The sequence below is a fragment of the Vidua macroura genome, chromosome 1 (genome assembly GCF_024509145.1).
Source record: "Vidua macroura isolate BioBank_ID:100142 chromosome 1, ASM2450914v1, whole genome shotgun sequence".
NCBI classification, from domain to species: Eukaryota; Metazoa; Chordata; class Aves; order Passeriformes; family Viduidae; genus Vidua; species Vidua macroura.
The window spans coordinates 47,911,046-47,937,450 of NC_071571.1; the positions used below are offsets into that span (position 1 = coordinate 47,911,046).

General features: G+C 36.1%; 1 protein-coding gene across 1 annotated transcript; it reads left to right on the forward strand.

Annotated features, from left to right (window-relative positions):
- The first annotated feature begins 3,429 nt into the window (after nt 1–3,429).
- NME8 (NME/NM23 family member 8) lies at nt 3,430–23,035 on the forward strand. The gene is made up of 17 exons (XM_053980208.1): nt 3,430–3,561; nt 4,421–4,465; nt 5,520–5,556; nt 5,650–5,707; nt 6,614–6,720; nt 7,760–7,831; nt 8,881–8,997; nt 9,909–9,975; nt 11,193–11,269; nt 12,500–12,592; nt 14,592–14,737; nt 16,018–16,196; nt 17,312–17,456; nt 18,266–18,370; nt 19,056–19,207; nt 20,231–20,375; nt 20,964–23,035. The coding sequence occupies exons 3-17, from the start codon at nt 5,524–5,526 to the stop codon at nt 21,184–21,186; spliced, it is 1,719 nt and encodes a 572-aa protein (XP_053836183.1). The 5' UTR covers nt 3,430–3,561; nt 4,421–4,465; nt 5,520–5,523; the 3' UTR covers nt 21,187–23,035.
- Nucleotides 23,036–26,405: the final 3,370 nt, after the last annotated feature.

Genomic DNA, 26,405 nt, shown 5'->3' on the forward strand with positions numbered 1-26,405 from the left:
ACTACTAGTCTGTCTCCAGGTGGCTTAGGTATGATGCAAATCAGAGTTACCAGTTTCTTGAGCTGTTGGAAATCACTCAGTATGTCTCACTAAACTCTTGTGTTCATGGGTTTGCACATACTACAGCTACAAAGGATGTTCCCAAAGTTACACTCTAATATTTTATAAATCAGTATGTAAAGGTGTCAAATGTGTTTCATACACTCAAAAGTTGAATCAATATACAGACAAGGAATAACAAAAAATCAATACATAAAAATATTAATACTTAAATTACCAAACAAAAAACTTTAATAAAGGCTGTAACTGAAGATAAATAAAAGCATCATGTGTACATCCACAACTATTAGCTATGCTGTTATTCACATAATTTTGAGATTCTTTGAGTAAGGTAAAATTAAAAAATCCCTGATTTTTCTTGCTCTAGGGCATCAAATCCCAGATAATAGCCATATTACTTAGGAGGATTAATGCCTATATTTCTAAAGACATTTATCACATGTCTTAGTCACTACATTATCTCAGTTCCTTTTCATCTGTTCATTTTATATATATTGCACACTAACATTCTTGTGGCACAAACTGCAGAAGTTTATGTATTAGTAACTTCTTTTGGGGCTGCCATTCATCTTGTCTGCAGGGCAAATTAGGGGAACATACCTGCCACTAACAAAGTTGGGTCACTCCCGAAAAACAAGCTGTCAAATCCATTGTGTCAGTCGCCACTTATGGGCAAAACTAATTGCTCCTCAGACCTCCACAACTGGAATTTATGGTGGTCTTGGGCTGCTGCTCAGAAGCCAACTGCCTGGTTTTGGAGTCACCTGGTCTCTCGCACTGAGAGCACACAAGCTGGTGTGTCACAGTAAGTCCTCACAGAAAATTGTTCATTTATTTATTTTATGTTCTTTCTTTGTTTACCAAAACAGTCCAACTGGGCAGAATTATCCCACCAGCAACTGTCTGACAGAGATCTGCACTTGCAGCAGCACAAGTCACGTTCTTCAGTTTTGCACTTTCTAAACTATAAACGCTATTTTTGATTTCAAGAAATTAAATTGCACACCATTTCACATACTTCCTTTCTGTTTTAGAGGAAAATACAAGAAATCAGAAAGCTGTTCCACTGCTATCAGATCCATGGTCTGCTTATGGCTGATGCAGAAAAAGCCGATATACACATACAAAGATTTCAAGTTACAATGGCTGTCACACTGCCAGGCTAAGAACAGTTCTGCAGAAGAGCTGGGAAGATCAGATGTTTTCTCATCAAGAGCAGTCCTAGAATGAATCCAAGCAGAGAGGGCAGGAGGAACACTAGGACACATGCAGGAACTCTAACATGCATAGATTGAATCCACTGTAGCACCAGCACACAGGTGGACTGTAGACCCACAGAAGAGACCACAAAATTTATAAATTAAGGTGATCAAGGCCTCCACTGTGTTTACAAGAGGGTAGTCATCAGAGCTACACATGCATCAGCTGCTGAGCACACATTAAGGCTCATAGAAAGACTGACTAGCAGGAAAAATGCAACTCTAGTTTTGTCTCAAGGGTTGCAAGTCTTAGCAGGGTGTACAACTGCTTTCCATTACTTTGTAAAAGAATGTTAATTTGGAACTAGGTCACTCTGGACATTAACAGCTCATGACAAAGAGCAGACCTGAAATCAATTGGTATGCACAAAATGGAGTGAAATAGTTTAAAAGTTACTCAGAAAAATTATGCAATCATTCATCATGAATCCATTGTGGTTTATCCATTGCATATTTTCCTTATACTTTTCATATACATTGTACAAAACTTGAATAATTTTGATTCAGGGAAAAACCTCGTAAACTCCTAACCCCTTCTCTCTGGATGCCTTTTATAATGACGAGGAATACTTAGTCTACATAAATTCATTAAAAGTTTTACAGAACTATACTCTCTAAACTAAAGAAGGATGATATTTTTTATTTTTTCAGCATTTTGAAATACCAAATCCCTTTACATTAACTATTTTGTGATATCCAAAGCATACATATAATTCATTCCAACCAAGCAGTTAAAGAACAGGCTGTGTCAGCCTTTTAACATTTCGTACATGAGCATTACCTCATTCTAGTGTTTCTCTTTAAGACTTTTTTTTGGGGGGAGGGGGAGGATTGTAATATATAAAAAAGTGGCTGTTCATGAAGAAAGTGGTCTGGATAAAAAAGTTAGCAGTTTGTGAAGGCAACCCCAAAAACATAGCCTAGTCTTTGACACATGGAGGTTGGGTTAAATATCTCATCTTTTGTAGTTCTTTCCAACTTTGTAAGTCTATGAAGGTTTCAAAAGTGGTTTTCCTACTTCATGGAGGAAAATAAAGATTATTTAATGGCACTTCACCACTCCCAAGCAAGCCAATGTAGAGCTTGTTCTAGCTCCAAAGCTAAGGTTTTCCCATAAAAAAATGTAGGAACTGATTTATGTTAGCCATATAAACACATTATTTGCAACTTGAATACAAAATCTTTTTGCCACTTAGTTGATCTAATCCAAGGTGTTAGGACATAGCACAGTCTCAGCACTGAAAACTGCTGCAGCTCTGTGGAAACACTGCCTCATTCCCACTACTGCAGAATGAACATCCATCAACTTGGGAAGATTTAACTGTGAGGAAGAATGTCTATTCTAGTGCATCTAAGAGCTTGTTTTCCCTACTTTTTTCTTCATATTATTTTCATCAAATAAAAGTTTCTTTGGAGCTTTGCAGTCATGCTTTGATGAGCAGCACCAGAATGCTCAAGAAAAGCTACAAGTCACTGAAACTGGATTTTCTTAAGATATGGTAGACACACATGACATGAATGCATGAAAACAGCCACACTGTACTCTGGACCAATTGTGCTTTTTATGTGTATAAGTAAGTTTTGCCTTTATCTTCTGTGACTTTTGGGGGGCTGCTGAGGTGCAAATGTGCATCTTTAAAATGATAACTTTGTTTTGCACCAGCATGATGACAGAGCTCCACTGATAGTGTATGAGCATGGGCAGTCACCACTGTTTGGCTTTTGAGACCCTCTTTTGGTCACCAGGACTGCTACTAAAAGCTTCCTCTTTTAGTCTCCATTGTCTCACAATTTGCAAGTAAGACAGAGTGAAGGCAGGTCATTAATTAGGTGCCAAGATTAATTTTCTCATGTGTTAAAAGGATAAGGTTGACTGTCCCTAGAGTAAAGGAAGGAGAGGAAATAGTGACACTTCCTCCCAACCTTTCACTCTATTTCTCTCTCAGCCTGTATCTCAGCTGTCTATGCCATGTCAACCCCAGACTGATAAAATAGGGTGATGGGGGAAAAACGACCCTTGGAGATGAAGCAGAGACAGGGCTGGGCTGGATAAAGGATGGGGGAAGCCGTTAGGGCCGTTGAGGGGCGGCAGTTGGGCGGCCACAGAGTGTCCCCATTTGAGTGGCTGCTCCAGGACAGGTGCAAGTGGGCTGGGGGGGCCTGTGTGCTCCTGAGTGGACTCCCACCTCAGAGCTGAGTGGTACCCAAGCCACTGTGCTGTGGTGTGCCTACTGTGGAGGGTGTGAGTCAAACCATGGGGTACACGAGTGTCTGGGAGCTCTTCCTGGTTACGACATCTGGTGTAGAGCACAGTCAGCCCTGAACTGGCCTGTGTGTCTGTGCATTTGTTCACTTGCACATGTTTCTCTGTTTGTGTGTGTGTGTATGTGAGGGCAGATGATCCACCAGAGTGCCACCTAGGAACTCCCAAGGATCCACTGTCACACACAAGAGCTTATGCTCAGGGTGTTATGTGTCTGTAAGCACATAGACATAGCAGCATGTCAAAATCTCACAAGCTCTTGGGTATCTTCATGTATATATGTGTGATGAGGGTTTGTGCTAAGATGTTGAATGGCTATCTGCAAAGACTGTGCATATTTGAATATCAGTTTGACAGCGTATCTGATTGTGCACCCAGATCTATTTTTATGTCTGACTAGTTCAAGGAAGCAGTTTTGGTTGTAAAGAATGTAGTAAGAGATGCAGAGTTTGCATATCCATGATGAAGCATGGATAGGAAAATGCCTTTTGTCAAGATTAGAGAAACGTGTTCCCGGTATCATAGACAAAGGAGAAAACCTGCTTGTCTGTTCAGGTTTAATCAGTATAATACTGAGTGCATTAATGAGGGAATGTTATGTGAAAAAGTTATTTAAAAGTACAGATATCACCTGTAGCCTTCACATGTCTGTCACATACAGCTACTATGCCAGACTAATATGCACATTTGCATATTTTCATACAGCAGCACCTGTCTGTTCTGCAGTGTCTGTTCTTTGCCATCTGAGTGTGTATTACTGCATATTTTTAGTGGGAGAGCACGTGTAGAATGATTGGGATGTATAGACCATTTTCATGTATTGGTTTATGTTTTACAGAACTGATCTTGCAAAGAATTGACTGCTATTGCTCAGTGACAGAAGGTAACAATGAAAGATAGGTTATTTTGATGAAGATTTCCTACTAATGTGACATATTTCCATCTGCCAGTTCCCTCTAGTGTCAGTAGTCAGCATCATCTCCTTAGAGTCCTTAAAGGATAGGAATTAATGCCATGCTTTGTACCACCACCTGGTTTGAGGGATTTGAAGAAAGCCTGAATTTAAAATTTTAATTCTTACCAACAATTTTACATGAAATATGAAACAAGCATGAGGGTAAGAGCTCTCATGTTGTCTCTTATGCCTCAATCTGTGATCTGAAGAGAGCAGCTTTGGTGAGTGTATCAGGATAGTTAAAACTCTGGATATATTTGCTAGTTGATTTCTCAAATAACAATGCCAGAGGAGGTCACATTCATGGGGGCCTATCATTTTCCCTGAGGCAAATACCACCATATTAACCAAGAACTCTAGAAACTCAAGCTGCCCATGCTGAAGTCAAACTCCATCCACATATGCATCAGAGCTGTTGTTATGTCCAGTTCACAGTTGTCTATCATAAATATATGAAGGACATTATTCATTAATGACAGAATGATGAATATATCAGGATTCAGTTTGGGACTTTAGTTATTGGGGCACAAGTATGTCATTGCTTTTTATGTATCCCAGCAGACAGGAAGACTGATTTGATGTTATTAGGGTTGAAGCTCTTTAATCAATATTTTTCTGAAATGGTCCAGTCTTACAGCAGCTGTCATCTCATCAAAGTGCCTGTGGCTATTCTGAGCAGAGTGATTATAAGCTTGAAAGATTGTTGAGGTCAAAAGTTCTGCACACTCTAACAGATTAAGATACTAAATTTTGTTGTTTCTTGTGCCATGTGGGTTTTGCAAACAAGTTGTATATTTCTCCACAGGATTCCAAAGTGGAGTATTAACTACCATCATTGTAGGGGCTTCAGTTGAGTTCATTGCTAAGGGAATCAGAAAGCAGTGATGCTTTGACAACCATAAAAATCAGTTCTGTATGTCACATGGTCTTTTAAAAAACTTTTAAAATGCTTTGGATTTCAATATTTTTCCTATAATCACAGGGAAATGGCTGGCAAGAAGAAAGAAATTCAGCTCCAGGTATAAATTCTTATTCCTTGAACAACTTTAGAGGGAAACAGATGCTTTTTCTACCTTTTTAGAATGTTAAAATGTTAATTAATTTTGTTTCAGACCATAATAACCGATCAAAACCAGTGGGATGAAATGCTGCAGATAAAGGGTATAGTAGGTACCTACAGCTATTTTCTTTTTAATCTTTCATGGACATATGTGCAAGTTTTCATATTTATATATTAGCTTTAATAGATACTCTAGAAGACTAGCACCATATCTTTTAAAGAGCGGCTATATTAATATATATTTATAAAGGTATATCATTGAACCATAGAATTCTTTCATTTGGAAAAGACTCTTAAGATCATATTTTACAATCATGAATATACAGTATCTTATATGATAAATACTCATCAAAATCATATTTATTTAAATTTTATTTTTATATACTGCTGTCCACCAGTGTTTAGAAAATACCTTTCCAATAAGGTATTCTCCATGGTAGGGAGGTGGATGCTTCTGTGTGTAAAATCTTTCACAGACTAACTAATTATTGCAGCATTCTAGAGAGTGCATGTTCCATTACGTGCATTATTCCGTTTTCAGTTCATTTAGTCAAGTAACTGTCTCCTAGGTCTCCTAGGAACTGTTTTTCAGTAAAAAGGAAAAAAATCTGTAACAGAATCATATCTACAGAGGGATAGTAATAGGCAAAGGCTCAGGGAGGTGAAAATCCTGTAGAATAAAGATAAGATAAGATAAGATAAGAATGAAAACCAACAGTGGGAAAGAAGAAGAGAAAATAAAAGGAATATGAGAGAAAAGTTGCTATTTGGATTAATAATCTCAAATAGTATTCTGAAGTAGGTTTCCAATGTCAAAAGTAATTGAAATTAAAGAGTATGCATCCAGTAATGTATCCACTGAATCCATTGATGTATTCATGATACATTCATTGTCTAGAAGAGGACTGAAAGATCCATGTGAATGCCTTCCCAGTGCTGCTTCAGTGCAAATATAAAGGTCTCATTTTATAAGTCCTCAAGTCATCTGTTTATAATTCCAAACTATTACATTTTAGTAATAGATGTGTATCAAGCTTGGTGTGGTCCTTGCAAAGCTGTGCTGAATTTATTGAAAAAACTAAGGAACGACTTTAGTGAAGACAATGTGCTACATTTTGCCGTGGTAAGGATACAAATCCTCTGTGTGACTATCTTTTTTTGATTGAATTTGAATTGAATATATCTTCTGATCTGCATATGCAGAGCTTTCATTTTACTGTCCTTATATTGAGTTGCCATAATTTTGGCCTGGTTGCTTTCCCTGCATATGTCCTCATAAGGTTTTGTTTAGAAGTAGATTAGAAATGGTAATAAATATGTAAGAAGCTATAATAAAAAAGAGCTGATATCCCACAACTTTTGTTTTCCTTGATGAGATTGCAGAAATGTTCAAAAGCCAGACTATATAACTTTTAGTTTTAAGTCTCTGCATTATGGACCATTGCATTTGAAGTTCTTACATCCCTGAAAAACTTCTGCATCTTTTTTGCAAATGTGACCTTTTATTTCATTTTTAAGAAAACAGAAAGGGGGAAATTTTAAAAAAAATCACAAAACTGTAGTAGTAAAAATATTTGTTTACACTAGCAGTATATATATATATATATATGAGTGTATTATACCTCCTATTTAAAGTAGATACATTTGTTTCAAAGACTCAGTTTATCCAAGATGTTGACCAAGTTCATCTTTTTTCACCTTAGTGAAAACTTAAAATTCCACGATGAAAGAACTTTTCAGAAAAAAAACATGAATGTTCTATACATTAAAAAAGCAGAGAGTTATGTTCCAAGACTATCTTGTGCTTTCATACTGTTGACTACATTTCACAAAAAAATTAATACACTGGATAAGCTCTTCCCTCAAGACTACATTGGCTACTTCTTCATTTATATATGTTATTGTAACCTACATGAGAAATTAGTTTTAAGAGAATATATTTTTCCACGATTAATTGCTATGATACGAAGGGAGGACAATCCCATGTTACCAAAACAGTTCTTTCTTCATCACTATAAGGACTGTTAGTTGTATTTAGGACTGTAGTTTGAGTTTGCAACACCAAAGTATTTAAGAGTGGGGTTTTCCTGTGAGTAAAAAAGTTTTCTTTATATATGCATACATACTTATGTAAGCAAATAATCTTTTTTGTCTGACTTCAGGCAGAAGCTGACAGCGTTGAAATTCTGAAACCATTTAGGAGGAGCTGTGAACCTGTGTTTCTTTTTAGTGTTGTAAGTACATCACATCAGTTTTTTTTTAATGTGCTGCCTACTTCTGCCTTAACTTTTCAATAGATTTTAAAATAGATGTGAAGCTGTACAAATCCTACCTTTACATTTTATATTATGTAGGATGGTACTGTCTGATGTTTTTTGCTTGAGGCATTTCCCATGCCTGAATCTGGTGGTTCTCAAGCATATTTTTGTTGTAGCTGTTGCACATACAGCCATGAAGAATTGTGGTAGTCACTGTTTTGGTAGTTAGTGAGAAATCCAGGTAAGTTTTCCAGGTTTGCCTTACATAAAGTGCCTACATCTGGTTACACTGAAATGATTATTTTATGCATACTTTTCACCACGGAAAGAGAGTTTACATTTCCTGGCATTATAAGATTTTTAAGATAACAAATAAAATTGTGTTTTCATACTTGAGGAACTGGAGCAATTAATCATATATTTATTATCTCTCACTGATGGACACAGAAAGCTGGTTCTCCTAGGACACAGCTGGAGTGCACTGCTCACTTAAGAAAAGATGGGGGTTGTTTTAACTTGATGGTGCTAGGACATGAATTTCCATAAGCGAGGACCAAGGATATTCACACTTTCAGGACTCTTTCAGGTTTGAATCTGAATGCTGCCTAGAAATTTTGGCAGTATTCTTGATCACCCTTAGCTTCACTATTGTGCACCTGAATGTGGTAGAGAATGCACTGAAAAGTCACACAAGCACACACGCAAAAAATATGGGAAACTCCATGTTACAGAAATTAAGAACAAATAAAATCCATATTTGCATCTGCTTCCAACTGTATCATTAGTATTGAGCCTAGAAATAAACATGGAAAATTTGGTAAAGAAAGAAGTAAGGAATTAAATGCACAAAAGTTTCATTCTGAAATAATAGAGGCAGTAGTAGCTTTGGTATTCTCTTCAGTGGGCATAAGAAATGATCCTGTAGCTGGAAAAAATTAGCAAGATATTGCATATTTCAAAAATTCAAGTAAATGTGTAAATTAAGTGATGAAAACTCACTGAGAGTGTTATTTTCTCTTCAACAGCATGGTAAAATTCTTGCAATGGTGAAAGGTGTAAATGCTCCTCTCATAACTAAGATAGTAACAGATTTAGTGCAAGAAGAGAGGGAAATTGCAGCTGGAGTGAAGGAACGTGCTGAGGTACTCACAAACCAGATATTTATGCATAAATGTGTATTTTTATTACGCTTACACTGTTTCTCTAAATGTTTATGATAGTGTTTAATTTTTCATATTTTTGTCCTAACAATAAAATTATATATATCATGCATCTTTTTTTTAGAAATCAAGTAAAATTATCTGGGTTCTAAGACACTTTTAAAGATCATCTAGCCCAACTCCTCTTGCCACAGGCAGTGTCACCTTTCACTAGATCAGTTTGCTCAAAGCCATGGGGATTGCTCTGTACCTAATGAATCCAGTTTGCTACAAAAAACAAAGGCCAACAAGTTTATTCTATCTCCATTGACTCCTGACTTCTAGGTAACATGAGGACATAAGGACAGCTCAGTCTGATCTCAGTCTTGCACTGTGAAAGATCCCACTGTTGGAATTCACAGTAGCAGCAGAGTCAATCCTCCCTTGTTGCTTGTTCTCCTCAGAACTCCCAAATTTCCATTATGGTACTTTATATAAACTTCACAAATTTACAGGTTAGACTGGCAACATAAGAAATGGAGAAATGGACGAAATGCCACTAGCTCATAAATGTTTTAGTAATCTTTTTTCTTTCAGGACTAAATATTTTTTATATATAACTTAAGAACTACATCATATGAAACAAAGACATGGGAAATAATCATGTCTCATTGCTTGCTTTGTTAAAATGGAGATGAAAGAACTCCACTTAGAGTAAAAAGCTTTTTAACAAACTGAAATTCAGTTAAGGAAAATCAGACTGACCAAAGGTCCTTCCTAGAATCACTTGTTTTCCAGAGTAGCAAATCCATTCTTGCATTAAGATAAATGTGTTGTAAAGATGTGACAGCTGTGTTTGATGACTTTGCTTTTGCGCTGGTGATGCACTTTTATTCCATTGGCAATTACCTTAGGTAGAAGAAATCGTTTTTCCTCAAGAAGGTTCATCAGAAGGGTCTGCTGAGGAGGCTGTAGAGGAAGGTAAATATATTTGTTTTACTTTAGAAATGTTAACAGAAAGAAAGGGAACAAATGTCTTTTGATTAATAATTCTCTATGTCTAGTACTAATAGACCTTCCTTTGGTTGCATTAATGAAATGCTATAGTTGAGCTTTCTTCTGTAAGGAATTAATGTACTGGACTGTCATCATCAACATTTCCACCCCCACACTGGGAACCTTCAGACTTTAGACAGAAGTGATATGTGCCAGGGAATTTTTCTGTGTAAAGTTAAGGCCTGAAAATCACTTCTACACAGTCCCTGTGTGAGCTATGTACTTCTGTTGAGGTGGAGTTCTAATGGATGAGGGCAACCTGAGAGGATTGGAAGAGTTAATCCCTGAAGCAATGGCATGCCTTCTCTCAGATTATTCTTTCACCAGATTAGATTTGATAACAGATTTTAAAAAGAACACAAATTCATAGTAGTAGGATAAGCTTCCAAAAAAGATTGAAAAATAAGCACCATCCTGTTTAAAAGTCCTGTCTGTGATTTATCTCAGGTTTTTCATTAGCTGAGACCTACATCTTTTCTATTTTTATTGTTATCTGTGGTTACTGAATGTTCCTACTGCTTCATCTATGCAGAGAATGCCATTCTGCAATCCTGAGATGGAACAAACTCCTTCATCCTCTCCTTCTTCTTGATCTTGCTTTTTTTTTTTTTTTTTTTCCTGTGAGAGGCATTAGATCACAGTCATGGCATCCCTTTTCCTTCCTCTTCATGTTTTGTTTTTGTTATTTTTTTTTAAATTGCATGGTTCAACCGATATATTCCTGACCTCAGCTTTAGCCTATATTTTTTCTCATAAACCCTGAGACCTAGAAATACAGTATTATTATTTAAGAATTATCTACAGACTTCACACTAATCTCCAAAATATAAACATGATAGAAAGTCAGAAAACAGAGCTTTAGCTCAGGTTCAGCTTCAGGTTAGGGCATCTCTCAGATACTGTAATACACTAACATTTGACAGAAATATTTTACTTAACACATGCAGTTGCTTAAGTGTTTGTAGTATGGTAACAAGTAGTAGTCTGCTGTTTCCATTATCACTATCTTAAATTCTTCTACAGTTTTTGGGATCTGATTGAGTTGCAGTCAAAAGTTTAACTGTAAACTTCAGGTCCAGTAAAGATGATTCCCTTTATTTTGATGAATGTATTACTTAGCACATTATTTTTCCCTTTTTCAGAAGTACTCACTTATTCTGTTGGAATTATAAAACCTGATGATGTCTTAGCAGGACGTGTAGAAGAAATTAAAAAAAAGGTAGAGAGAATTTAAAGTATTCATTTATTCTATTTATTTAAGAGGCACAATAGCAAAATGTAAGGTTAAGTAGATCCTAATTTATGCCCAGACTTTGGAACAGAATCTGGTAAAGCGTCTCTGCTAAGGATAATAAAAGCACAATAAATTTTACCTGAAATAATATGACGTTCAAATTTATACTATTGCTTTAATATTCTATACCAGCAGAGGTTAGATATTGATTCATATTGCTTCTGTTATGAAAAAAAAAATAGAAAGCCTTATAACAATATATATCAAGACCAAATTAAAAGAATTTTAATAAGTGTTATGACAGGGACAGTGACCTTTGCAGGAAAGAGAATCAGAGTGCTATATAGGTTGTTTCTGCAATTACTCTACCTTAGCTGGAAAGGAAAGAAGCTCAGTAAAGGCAAAAAAAAAAAAAAAAGGCAGTGCTTGAAAAGAGTTTAGCTGGAGCAGCTGCTACTTGGCTCATGAGGTGTGTTTTCCAACACTGTTTGCACAGTCAGCCTTTTTGGGGTGGGTAGAAAACACTCAGCAGCACCACAGGGGCTTTTACAGAGCAGAGTGCTGGTACACAGGTTAATATTGGTGTATCATCAGTACTGGGGCTGCTTACTGCCTTTGCTGTTAAAATATCAATGTATGGTACAAACCTCATTCCAATGAACTGTGAACTTTGATGCAAATCATATGTGTACATCTCTCACAAATGCTTGCATTTAGTGCAGTAACCTAGCTTAAAACAGAAAATCATAAAGTAGACTCAATTTTTCCTTATTTGCTGTTTCTAAAGCCAAGTAGTTTAGTCTAATACAACAACTGTTAACAAGTGCACATTTATGTGACTACTATGGTTACAATATAATTTATAATATTGCAACATAAGTTGTCTGTTTACCACTCACAGGGATGCAAAGGAGTTTAATCAATGTGAAATAAAAGGGATTACTAACTACTGAATGAATGTACTTCATACATTGAACCGCACTATATTTTTTCTCAAACATTAACTTAGGGATATTGTATTCCTGAATTTAGTGAAGTGCTTTGAAAGTCTGGAAGTTCAGTTTAGGCAAAGATAGTGGTTATATTTTGAATATTTCAGAGAATTTTAAATTTAACATAGCTTCCAAAACCAATCAATCTTTAGATTTACAATCACATATGATTTTGTATGTATCCATTTTCAAATCCCCCTAAGTAATAACTGAATAATTTCAGATTAAAGATGCAGGATTTGACATTAAAGCAGATGAGGAGAGAATGCTTACTGAAGAGCAAATCAGAGTATTTTATGCCCGGAATAAAGAAAAGGTAAAAACAAACTAAAAGCCTAAATGAAAGGAACAGGTACAACACATAATTGTTACCAGATATGCTTGCAAATCTCTGTATGGTAAATTTTAAGTATACTGAAGAACTGAATTAATGTAGATTTAGTACATAAAAAAAGATATATTCTCTATCCCTTTTCTTTCACTGACTCATATCAATATCACTATGTAGCAATCTAATATTCAAACCAAATTAAACTGACCTCCAATTAAATGCTAAAAGATTTAGGTTAGCCTTCTGTTATCTAAATGTGCATGATCTTTAGACATCGAGCTAAATTGATAACACTATTTATCAAAATAAAATTATACTGATTTTAAAACGTCTTATGACAGGCCTAGTGACCTTTATAGGAAAGAAAATTAGAGCGCTGTATAGATTATTTCTGCAATTACTCGACCTTAGCTCTTAGGTGCTGAAGTGTGGCACAAACCCTAAATCCAATGTCTTCTATGTGACACTGTATATGTATTTTTCCAGCCAGAAAATAAGTGACATTATATATTATATTTTTTATTTCTTTCCAGATTTTATCATGGGGTAGGTTCTGGGAATAAACATGTGTACAGGCAGAGAGGGAAAGCATCTCAGCCAAAATCTATTTTTTTTGTGCCTTCTCCTATATTAGGGGACAAAAAATTGCTAAAGACAGATATAAAGTTCAAGAAAATAATTAAATTAGGCTGTCCACCACTAAATGGCAATGGTCTAGCAAACTAGCACCTGGATATGGTCATATTTTCCAGCAGTGTGATAACTAAAATTAACTCTTCAGAAGGATCTGAGACAAAAAATGAAGTTTCTTAGCAAATATTTATACCTTCTTCTATAAATGTAAGATAGACAGAGGCTGGAATTATATTAAAACAAACTGTTTGTTTGATTTTATTAGAGGGAGCAATGGAAGGGTTCACCTAATCTGAAGAAGAAGGTGGAAAGGTATTCCTGTGGCATTCCAAATGAATAAGAGTGTGATGAGATGGTTCCTACTAAAGTCAGAGAGAAAAAAGAAAACTGATAGTAATCACTAGATGGCTGCACTGTGGTTTAGAAAGGAAGAAACAGGGAGATCTTGTAAGAAACCATGAAGAGCTTGCTTTTAGCAAAGTTGGAATTGTAGATTAGACAGAGGCAGTTTTGAAACAGAGGTAAAAGTAACTTATCTTCATGGGAATAGCAGCCAAATTTGAGACTAATTTGTTCATCTTGGGAAATGGGTTAAGAATATGCTTAGATATGAAGATAATTGAAAGAGAAAAGCAATTAATTGAAAGCATATATGTGAATACTTTATCCTTGTATTGCTAAAGGAAAAAACTATCATACGCAAAGACATGATGCTGGCTAGTAAGGATTTAGTCAAATATTTAAAAGTATAATAGATATCCCCAAGAAAATGGTGACATGAAAAAAAAATTAAAACTCACACCACAAGCTTCAAAAGTTATTCTTTTGATGGAAATGTACTTTTATAGGATTGAAAGTTGAAAATGAAGAAGGAAAAAGCACATAGCAAAGCAAATGAAGGGAAAGCCTACAAATGTCTTGCAAACACCTCAGTGTTCTATATTTATAGCCAGCTACATGACTTTTAGTTTCAAAAATTATTCACAGAACTGTATTGCAGTTTCTTATGTCACACTACATGCTGTATTACAAGATTAGCAAGTGATCACATTGAATTTCTAGATAATTTTCTTCATTCTTGTCATTTGCATTTTAACCTGGAAGAACATCTAGTTCTTGTTTAAAGTAGTTATATGACTTTCTTTATCTCAATTTTCATTTTTTTAGACATTTGATAATGTTGTCACAAATGACTGACAACAAATCTTCCCAAACAATCTATCAGAGTTCTGAGGAAAGTATGTGAATGCCAGTTTAGAACAGGAGTTACTTTAAAAGCATAATTGTCTCACTTCCGATGACAAACTCAGAGTTCCTGCAATTCATAGCGGGGGGAAATTATGTTTTTTAGCCTGACTTTGACGCATTCGTTCAATTCATGATGAGTCGACCATGCCATGTTTTGATAATCACTAAAAAAGAAGCAACTGATGCTATTCCTCAATGGATAGAACTATACAAAACAAGTGAGTCTGTTGAGCCTGAGGAGCCAATCAAGTAAGTATCAGGGAAAATGTGTATCTGTGATTCAGTCACAGTGTTCAGAGCACACCATAAACCAAGGCATGTTCCTACAGACACAGACGTGTCCATGTGTGCAGGTCCAGGGAGCAGGAAGAGTTCATCATCTAATCCTTCACAGGACCACCAGTAGAGATGCAACCCTAGTTCTCATGGGAATTCAGAAATTCCTTGCTTCCTAGTTAAAGATGACAAGCCAAGGTCATTGATCTCTTTGAACTCACCTTCAGTGGGTTCTCAGAACAATGGGAACAATGACACACTTCAAAGCTGATGTAGTCCTTGCAATTCTAGTTCACCCATGCCAGGGCACTACCTGCACTGCCTGCACTGAAGGTTGCACTCTTTCCCATGTTTACCCCAATGTTCCTTGGGAAGCTGCCCAGGGTAGACCAGGGCACACCTGAGGCATGCTCTTCTCCCTGGGAACACTGTAAAAACCAGCAAAGCAGGGGAAGTGTACTGGGGTTTGGGTCCCCACCCTGCTCCAAGACACAAAAAATTTTGTAAGGATTAGATGTTCACAACCATGGTATCTTGAAATGTGTGTTTTTCTTCACTGCCAAGGGTTTGAAGAGAATTTTAAGGATGATAGTTGTATACACAGCCTCAGACAATAGAGTATTCAAAAATTCAAATAGCAGATCAAGTTTTATATTTAGACATTTACTTAACGCAACATGAGCTTAAATACTTTGTCCGAAAATGAATGAGTAATTGACATTTTTGTCGATGCCTGCTGCATCCCTTTCTGCATTAATTTAGTACAGCTGGGGAATATTGCATTTCCTACAAGTGGCCAAGAGGGACTTTATTTACACAGCTAAACAAACAGGCAAGAAATAATGAGAAGTGTCTCTGTTATCAACTACTCTGTAGTGCTATCATTTTTTTGATCATGCTGTACATATATTAAGCACAAGATTTCTACTGATCATTCATTATACACTGTACACTTGTCAATAGTAATTCTATCTCATGAAACAGGGAAACTATTTTGAATAAGCTAGAGGGGAATTGTTAAAGCAGCCTGGCTGAGATTTCTCCTTCAGAGCACATGATCAGTCACTTTTTGAGAAGATTAATAATTCTCTTCTCAGAAATGTTACTTTACTCATGAATCTGAATTTAATAAAAACTTAGTTTTGTATTCTATTCTTATGTTTCACTAAATTTTAATAAAGTATGTCTTCAAAAATTCAGCTTCTTAACACTAAGCAGTGATTTAAATACTGTATTATTTCATGTTTCATCAGATTGCCAGGACTCAAGGAAACTGAGAGTCTGGTAAATTTATGTGATGTGCAAGACAGTGTTGAAGATGCCAGCAGACAGCTTGCCTTCTTTTTCCCAAACTTTCATATAAATGAGGCAGAAAATCCTGTTGAAAGGACTTTGGCCATAATTAGACCCACTCTCTTGAAGGAAAGGCGAAGTAAGTGTTAATAACTGTATTTTCTATCAAGGCTATATATATACTCTCATAATTTGAATTTTTAATTATAAATTCTAACTCAATTAATGATTTTTTTTTTTAGGTTATATTGTGTCTCCAGCATTAGGCCAGCAGTAATCTTTGTCTGGAATGAATTTATGAGGTTAATGTTTTTCATATATTGAGAATGCAAATGTCAATGATAATTTGTTCTTTTGGTTAATTTTTCAAGAAATTCTGCAGATGAAATATTTCTAGAAGACCTCTCAGAGAAGCTCATATTTTCAAATGTAGTATAGGGGACTATATTTCTCACCATAATAAAGTAGCTGATATTCCTGAAGAGCAGGCTCAAGATAGATGAATGGCAAGGGGAAAAATATCCAGCCCAAGATGTTCTATGCTGCATGAGGCAGTGCTGCCCAGAGGCAGTTCTAAACAGACAGCATTTTTACAGATTAAGTTAAAAATCTACCCCATTACATGAAGTTTCATCCAAAAAAATTTACTTCTCCTCTCAGTCATATATTTACATTTCTTCCTCAATTTCAGATAGTATTTTTATTTCTAACTTGAGAATCCCTGTACTTGAGCAATCTTATGTGCAGAGAGCTGAAAGACTACAATTTTGATCTTTCTTTGTGAATTTATTTTCCTTACGGTTGTCTAACATGTTGCTTAGAGCAGCAGTTCTGCAGTTCATGTTTAGGTAATTACACATTAATTTTGTAGGTAATTTTGACTTGTGCCAAATACTGCTAACTCACCCATGTGGTCTTGTAAGACTTTGTTAAATAAACATTTCACCTATTCAAATTCCTTAGACCTTCTTTTGCTGGTAACAACATGTATCATATTTCTCAGTCAGGATTTCCTACTGAGGTTTTTTAAGCAAGAGAAAGCCTAAATACGATGAGGATCAGTTTTCTGAGTGTCCAGGCAACTAGTGATGCCTCCTAGCAGTTGCTTTAAATTAGTTTCACGTTCTTTAGTTAGGAAACAAATTCATCCATAAAAAATTTAACATTATCATTGAAAAGTCTGTGTCATTTCTCTACAAGTATGCAAATGAATGAATGGATGGCAATTTAGCATTATTTAAATATATTTAACAGATTCCATCCTTCAAAGGATAAAGGATGATGGTTTCCAAATAGCAATGCAGAAAGAAATAATTCTATCTGAGGACCAAGTACGTGCATTTTACAAAGAGCACGTAGATCAAGACTACTTCCCAGTCCTTCTAGAGCAAATGACCAGGTACGCTGAATGAAAAAAGGAGAATGTAAATCAATAGAATCCATATAGAATCAGACAAGACTGAAATTTTCACATTAAATAATTGTTGAATCAGAGACAGAATGGTGTGGGTTGGAAGGGTTCATTATTGCCCATCTAGTTCCAACCCCCTGCCACGGGCAGGGATACCTTTCACCTGAATAGGTTGCTCAGAGCCCCATCCAACCTGGTGTTGAACACTTCCTGGATAATACATGGCTGCAAGATACACATGTCTAAAAGTTTAGTAAAAGACAAAACAGGAACAGATAATTGCAGACAATGGAATAATTTCCAAGTACAAGAAATAAAAAAAATCAAGCCTTTAAAAGTTACTAGCTACTCCATATTGCTGTATGTATGATGTCTCAGTGGCCAAGTCCACTGATTTGAGTGAAAACAGTTTAGGTCTCCTCTGAAAAGGCTGCATTTAGGTTGTCTGTAGGAGAGCTCTGAAATCTTCAACCAGGCCGTGTGCTGGATAACTTGGGGGAGAGAAATAAATCATGTTTGGATATTCTCTTCATATGAAGTTGGGACATGATTGAGGCGTGATCAGTCTTTCTCTGTCTTGTCATTGTGACAAAACACAGTAGCTTTGCAATTTAAATTTATATTTAAGCCCCATAAGGTTTTATCAGCCTGTACCTATTTAAACAATCAGATCAGTTTTAAGGTCCCCCAATACTGGGGCTCATTTTCCTAGTCTGGGCTATATATAATCAAATTACTTTTTAAAAGTTCCAAGAGTTTTTGTTCTTTATTTTAATGCTACTCTTCCCCATGTACAGTGGTCCAACTCTTGTATTGGCTCTAACACGGGAAAATGCTGTATCACACTGGAGAAGTTTACTAGGCCCAAAGACCCTTGAAGAGGCTAAGGAAAATCCAGACAGGTAATAGTCACAGAAGTAAACCATCATTCACAGCTTCCAGCTTACCTTCCACATGCCAACTAGTGTAACTATAGTGCCACCATCTGGAAACAGATATGCATTTATGCCGGTTTTTAAGCTTTTCTTGGAGGTAATAGTAACACATAGGAACGTCAGCATTTTTTGAGCTATAATGGCTGCTAAGCAGAATTAAAATCTGAGTTTTAAAGAGTGCCATGAAGTGAAAGGGGAACTCTTGAGTCAGAGAAAAAATGCTGGTAATACCTATTCTTAATAGTGGGGGGGGGGGGGGAGGTCTTGAAATACCACCATTATTTTTTTTCTTGAAATACCCCTAAGATTTTCTTGTAGCTTATTGAAAACTTTGCATCAGTAGAATATTTTATTTGTGACTAAGTTTCTCCTACACAGTTTATAAACAGCCACCTTAGTTCTGCCTGCTTATCACATTGCTCTAGGAAACTGCAATTGTACCCCCTTACCTGCTGCTGACAGAAGTGTCATTTCATTAAGAAATAAGTGGTATTTCTTGGAAATATAACAACACCAGTGTTGGGAGGGAGGGTGTTTATATTGCAGATTTCCAGATCAACAGTAATTTATATTCCCTGGGTTGAGGCTGATTATAGTTCAGAGCTCAAAATGGCTATGCTTTAAGTAACCTCACTCTTTTAATGACCCCTAGTTTGCGTGCACAGTATGCCATTGAAAATGTACCTATCAATCAGCTGCATGGCAGCTCTACACCCAGTGATGCTCAGAAGGAACTAGAGTTCTTCTTCCCTGAGGAACAAACCTTTGCATTAATCAAACCTGATGCTGCTAAGACTCATAAAGGTAAGGCATTTAGAAAGTATGGGATATATCTAGTGATGTAATAATTTCTACAAAGGATTAGCAATGCACACTACAGTAAATCACATTAAATGCATTCTTCTGACTCTCTGAAGTACATTTTCTGTGCAGAGAAATGCTTTCACACGGCTTGAATAATTCCAATCAAGATGTCAAATGTGACGTTTCTTTTGCTTAAGCTGCCTATAGGTCTTTCTTCACTGGAATAGTGGTGAACCGAAGAAAGAGAGTTCCTAGCTAAGTTAAACTGTTTAAGGGCAGGGCACTTCTGCAGACTACCTGCCCAGCATCTTTATTAGTCAAAGGAGAGAGGCACTTGCCAAACTTGTATTACTTATTTCAGACAGGTATCTCTACTGACTCAAAAGGGGTCATTGCTCAGTTAGATGCATTCCCATCCTTTGTTTTACTTACTGTAAATGTAAGGGAATAAGGAGAAAAAAAAAAATAAAAAGAGCACTATGTAGAATTCAGAATCTTGTCTTAAGGATGTTTGCTGCCACTCTTTAAAAATCCTCTACCTAGACCTCCTACTTAGCGTTATTCTACACTGTCCTAACAAATTTCAGTAGTCTTTCTAATGCTAATTCATCATTGACTTTTGTGAGTTTATCTTCCCCTCTTGTGAAAATACAGATTGATTTTGGCCAGCCAGCTGATGTTCAATACAGCATTACAACTACAGACCACATTCTGTTCAATGTGAGAAATAACAGTGAATGCTATTGGCATAGTTTATTAAAATCTGGGTTTGATACGTGCATCAAGATGGATAATGCAGTGACAATGGTTTCTGCCTATTTTACAGGACTGTTGAAGTGTTTCTTGTGTTGTCCATATTTGGTTTGATACTGTAAAAAGAATTCTAATAGCTATTGGTAATTTTTTTTTAGAAAAAGGCATCTAGTATTTTCTGAATTTTTTAAAGTTTGAGTGTTTGGGGTTTGCATTTTTTGCATCTAAACCATTTCAAATCAAAAATGAGCTTGTTTGTTTTTCTCCTAGACAAAATTATGAAAAAAGTTAAAGAGGCTGGGTTTAGCATCTCAAAGGTAAAAGAACAAGCTTTAACTCGTGAAATGGCTGCACACTTTTACAAGGATCATGAAGGAAAACCCTTTTTTGAAGAGTTGGTGAATTTTATGACACAGTAAGTGTCTTGGTTTACGGTACTGAGGTATGTAAGTAGACATCACACTTTCTACAGTGCCAACAAAACATGCTATACCATAACTGGTGCAAGGATTTTACAACCTGTCACTCTTTCTGGGAAGTTTAGTGGCTTCTAGCACAGAATACTCTTCCTTTAAAAGGGAGATTTACAATTCTTTTCAAACTTATGGATAGTTTTATTTTGGATTTTATTTTCCCTAAAAAGGAACTGCTTTCCAATGGAATCCTTTTTCTTCTCATGCGGGACAAATATCTTCCTCATAATATTGTTAGGATAGCTGATAAAAACAGTATGTATTGTCTTGCTTCAGAAATTATTGGGTGAGAACGTCTTTTGGACAAGAAAATCCAAATATCTGATCATCATAATCTCTTTGACTTTTAAATATGGGATTATTCCTTAAACAAAACACACAGAAACAAATTTTAATATTTAAGCAGTTTAATAAAATTAAGATAGTTCAATGCTTATTATAACCTTTCATGGTACCTCTGACATTAAAGCTAAGGCTGCATCTCAGAAATCTCAGAATAGTGTAAGAGTTTTTTTATATTGATTTTACAGGGGTCCATCAGTGATAATGGTCTTATCAAAGGAAAATGCTGTGGAAGAATGGAGGAAACTAATGGGTCCAACCGATCCAGAAGAGGCAAAGAAGACCTGTCCTAAATCAATTCGAGCTCAGTTTGCACACGATATTTTGTCTAATGCTGTTCATGGTTCATCTAATATAGAACACGCAGAGAGAAGCATTCAGTTTGTATTTGGAGAGCTGGATGCAGACTAAACAATTAAGAGACAGTCTCTGAAAATTGATATTCATGTAATTAGATGGATTTGTCTACCCAACCACCATATTTAAGGCTACATAAACACACTTATTTTTCTTCAGAGTCCACCCAATTTTAGTTGGGCAGGTTTTGTTATCAGCTCTTCCGTATTGCAAAACATAGCAATGCAACAAGTAATGCCTCCTAGGAGTTTGACACTAGTAATGGTTTCTTTATGTATGCTTAGTAGATGTTTTTTCTTTTATAATTTTAACAGATTTATGCATTTCCAATAGTTCCAGGATTCTAAAGTGTTTTGTGTATAGCTACCTTAAAAAGAGCAAGGACAAGGGTCAAGGAAGGTGATTAAAACACTATTAATGGCACATCCGCTAGTGATGTGGCTCAAGTTCTGCAGTTCCAAACGTGAGCCAAATGGGACTCCTGGGCCCACTGGCCAACTGCATATGTGTGCATCCCTGGTGAGACTGCTCTGGGCTATTAAGGTCTATTGATTCCTTCAGGACCCTGAAAAACATTTGCATTGTTTACTCATCCTTTTCCTAAATGTCTTCTAATGATTGCTGTCACAGGTAGGATAATGAACTAAAAGTTTATTTCCAGTCCATTTACTTAATTCAAGTATATCAGAGGAACTAAAATATAAAGTCAGCTCTTACATAACAGCTATTCTTGACATGTACCTCCTTGCCAAACTAGCGAGTTCATATCCTGTCCAGTCTAACTTGGCTGGCCTTCATGAAGAACACAAATATTATTCTGTAGCTGATGTATTCTCACTTTTACTGTCTGTCTGTTGAAGGTTGAGATTCTAAAGAATGGTATTCACTTAAAGAAATTTATTTACATCATTGATTTTAAGTGTGAAGTCTAGAAAGAATGAAGTCCTTCTCATACTTTTTTTTATCGTTCCTATTGTATTTAGTACAACTAGCTGCTATAATGAGCTTCCTGACAAATATTTCTGTTGTGATGGGGCATTTGTTATTATAGACATTCCTACAGCAGAAGTTGGACTGAGCATTCTCCTGGTGGCCATTTTCACCTACAGCTGCTTTACTGCCACAAACTCAGCTTGAGGTTCGCTAGCCCGTAGGAGGCTCTAATTAGTGCAGAATTTCTATGTTGCCTCAGAGAGGTGAGTTCTGAGAAACACCCTTCAGGATTGCTGTATGATCTTTGGCTTCTTTTTTACTTCAAAAACTCATTAAAACAGTTCTTCCTGGCATTATTTAAGCACTCTGGGTCTTTTGGACCATGGCATGCTGTACTTTAAACTAAGAAGCAGCCTCAGAAATATTAGATTGCTTGAGTAGTGCAATTTTGCATACATCAAATCAGCTCATTTCCTCAGATCTTTGCTGGAGTTAATGGCTTCTCAACCAGTGGGACAAATACAAAGCTGAATGTTTAGGTGGGTTTATTTTTTGACAGGATCAGAAATGTTGAAAATAGCAAAGTGCTTTTATGTCTTATTAAGAGTCCATAACGTGTAGTGGAACTTCACAATCAAAGAGCTTGATAAGTATCATACAGAGGTTATGAATACTGTGAATCACTTATTGCTTTGGTCTGAGAAATTTCAGTTTGCTGAGGGGGTACTATAGCTCTGCCTCTGCCTATCTAAGTATGGTGAAATTCTGTATACTGAGTTATTGCTCTTGCTGAACCGTTATCCTCCATACTGCATCACATCACTCTTAAACAATATAACATTTTTGTCAGTTTAGTTTAACTACTGGATTTTGAAGGATTTTGTCTATTTGGGGTTCCATATTCATGTGTGTCAATTACATCCCTGCTTTGTGCTTGGTTAAAGCAATCCATTAAATTCTATTGAAATATTATGCATAGATCTATGACAGTTTTTTCTTCATGTTGCCTAAATATCCAAACCTAAACTGAAATGTGGGAACATTTAATTTATTAATGCTCATTTCTTCTCCTAAATACATTCTTGATCTTAAAGTCTTCTAGCAGCTTTGGAAAGGAGAAATTTAACAGATACATCTTAAAATATCAAACATAAGTGTTTCATTCAGATGATGAAGAGATTCAGATTTGTAAAGCTTTCATATCTTTGAGAAACAGAGTTTTCTAGAATCATCAAAATATGCATTCAAAAGAATGGCAATCAAAATACTGTCAACATTTTAAGAGATTACTTTGTCTCTTTAAAAATTTAACTCACTCTGTAGGTATTGCACACATTATTTATTGCCATCCACTCTACTTTGAAAATTATATTGCTGTGATATAGATATGGATTCAATTTTTAAGAATTTTAACATTCCTGGTGGGATCAGCTATTATTTGATTTATAGAGTCAGAAGGACTCTGTTCCAACATAAACTCCAAGGAGTCTCATAGATTAAAATCTTCCAGCAATTAAATTTACACAAAACTGCTGCATATAAAACTTACAGAAAGTCTGACTCTGTCTGTTTATCTCATATCTAAATGCGAGTTCAAAAGAGAATGTGGCCTTTACAACTGTTTATTTAGAAAACATCTTGTCGTTCATCACAGAATTAGGTGGTGCAAAGATTTGATTATAATTCTTCCAAGACTAACAAAAGATAACATAATTATTCTTCTGATTTTTGTCCCAGCAGGAGAGAAATGGAACCACAGGGCATGTTTATTTGTACCACAGACCACATATTTCCTTGTTTAGGAACTTTAATGAAATCATAACCTGACACTAAAGACTGTATTAAAGATCTGTTTCAGTTTAGGATGGTAAACAAGAGGGTTATAAATCTCAAAATACTGTTTTAGAAGAATAAGTAAGTCTGATTGTACTGAGATTTTGTACTGAATTACTACATAAAAAAACAAGACAGTTGGAGAAAAAGCTTTTTTTTTCCATGCCAAGACGATGGAGTCAATCAGCTTGCGGCTCTGTACCACTTTTTCCCCTTTGCTCTGACTGCTGAATGAACTACACTGCAAGTCAGACCTTGCACGTATCTGTTGAGTTTATCCACAGTTCTATGATCAGATTTCGGGTTACCTTGCTCAGAGAATACATACTGAAGTTCTCTGAGTATGTACAAATTATAAAGTTTTCATCACACTGTAACCACAAGGAATCAAAATACTTAGGGTGTTCTGTTTGGGGTATTTCTTGGTTACTCTGATACAACCTTCTAGCCTTCTACAACCTCCAGCCTTCTATCTGGACGTAGACTTCCTGATACATTTAAGGTGCTTTTAGGGCTTGATGTTAACATCCCCATCTAGAGAAAAGGAGTGTTGCCCTCCCTTGCTTTATTCTCATTTCCATAGTGGTTTATCCACCAGCCTCTTGGCAGCAGTAGTTACCAATCTAATATTAATAGATTACCTGGAAGCCCTCAAATTGACTGCATATCCAACAAGCAAGTTTGAAATGCTGTTTTACATTCCAATAAGGCTGTTGTTTAATTTCAGAGATGCTACATGAAATATAGTGTTAGCAGTTGAAATTCACTGCAATTTTTCTAGAAAGCCTTGGCTAGCTCTAATTAGAAGTAATGCACTTCTGTAGAAATTAATCATTTGCAAGTTATTGGGAAGTGGGGGTATTAATAAATGAAAACATGATTTTGAATGTTTGTTGACCCATATTGATGGATTATATTTTTTTACAAAATTAATTGTCACTGATGTAGCTTACCATAAAAACCTGGCTGAGGAAATGTTTTCAGATGTGCATTTACATTCAACTACTAAGCACAACCAAAAAGCATGTGTCAGTTGTGCATAATTGAGTAAATATTTTTTCAGGTTTCATTCATTTGGAATCTAGGTTACAATTCTGGATAAAAGAATTTAAGAGCTGTTTGAGTATTTTGGACAGGAAAATCTTCTTTTTATTTGCTTAGGAAGTATTTCTCAGTCATATGCACTGACTGGACGAAAGTTGCAGCACTGAATTGAAGTGACCGGGTCATTCAGGTCTCATTGGAGGGAGGTTTATGGCTTTTTAAAAATGTGTTTCATAAAAGAGTTCTGATTTGCGTTTACAGTGAGCTTCTAAAATGGTGCCAGTCATTCACAATTAGAGTAAATATTTTTTCAGGTTTCATTCTTTTGGAACTGAGGTTAGAACATTCAGTGAAAATACTGAATGGCACTTCTAACTAAACTGGGCACATGTGTGTGGGAGGTAGTAAGAAACTCACTAGAAGCATATGTTTGGTGTTCCAGGCAATTTTTATTTTATATTTAAAAAAATGCCAAGTCCCTCAGCAAGAAGGCAGCTGACACACTGAGAAAAAACCCATTTAACACTTCAAGAATTTGGCCTCTTAATTTTTTTCATCTTTAAGTAGTTACAGTAATTACATTCATCCATCAGCAAACTATTTGCCCCGCTTTGCTGAATGGAGGTTTCATTACTCCAGCACTGGAGTGCACCAGCACAGCAATGGCTACACCTGGCCATGGATGTGGATGACAAGAGGTGAGTCTGACCTTTAGCTACATGCCAGGGAGCAGAGGTGGGGACTGCACCCTCTGGGGAGGAATTGGAAGGGAAGGGAAGGGAAGGGAAGGGAAGGGAAGGGAAGGGAAGGGAAGGGAAGGGAAGGGAAGGGAAGGGAAGCTGGAGGGTGAGGATGTTCTGGGTCTGGATTAAGCTGGCAGTTGATGTCACAGGGAGTTAGTAATTGTAGGGGATTTTCAAATTGGAATGACTTGCATTAGTGCTAAATTGGGTTGACCCATGGCTTCTTAAAATATAATAAAAAATGGGTTTGGAAAAACACTGCCTTATTAATTTATCCCTTGTATGTCTCTCCTTTGTATTATGGTATCCCCTTCTTTTTGTCACATTACCTTTCCTTCTTCCATATTTTTACCATATCAGATTGAAAGTTAGTCAGCATAAAATATACATAAAAATGTTAAGGAGTTTGGAAACACCTGGCTCAGTGCATCCATGTCTATTCCAGCATACTGGAATGGTCAATCTAATAACAGTAACTTAGAGAAGGAATGGTGATGATCCTCTGGAGAAAATAATTTGTACATTTTTTCTTCTGACAAAACGAAAAAAAGAAGTTTGACTCTAACAGTTGTAAAATAATATGTGATGTTGCTGGGACGTCTAGGTAGCTGTTCCAAAAGTTCCATTTAACAAATGCCACATTTGACTATGTTCACAATAAAATTTCTTGAAGTGATATGACTTCAGTATTTGTTATTTCAACATCACATTGATGTGACT

Excerpts from the sequence above, each read along its gene's own strand:
- NME8 (XM_053980208.1), top strand. The coding sequence starts at position 5,524 with ATGGCTGGCAAGAAGAAAGAAATTCAGCTCCAG. Across the intron at positions 11,270-12,499 it reads TAGAAGAAATTAAAAAAAAG|ATTAAAGATGCAGGATTTGA; the intron begins GTAGAGAGAATT and ends GAATAATTTCAG. Across the intron at positions 19,208-20,230 it reads TGCTGCTAAGACTCATAAAG|ACAAAATTATGAAAAAAGTT; the intron begins GTAAGGCATTTA and ends TTTTTCTCCTAG.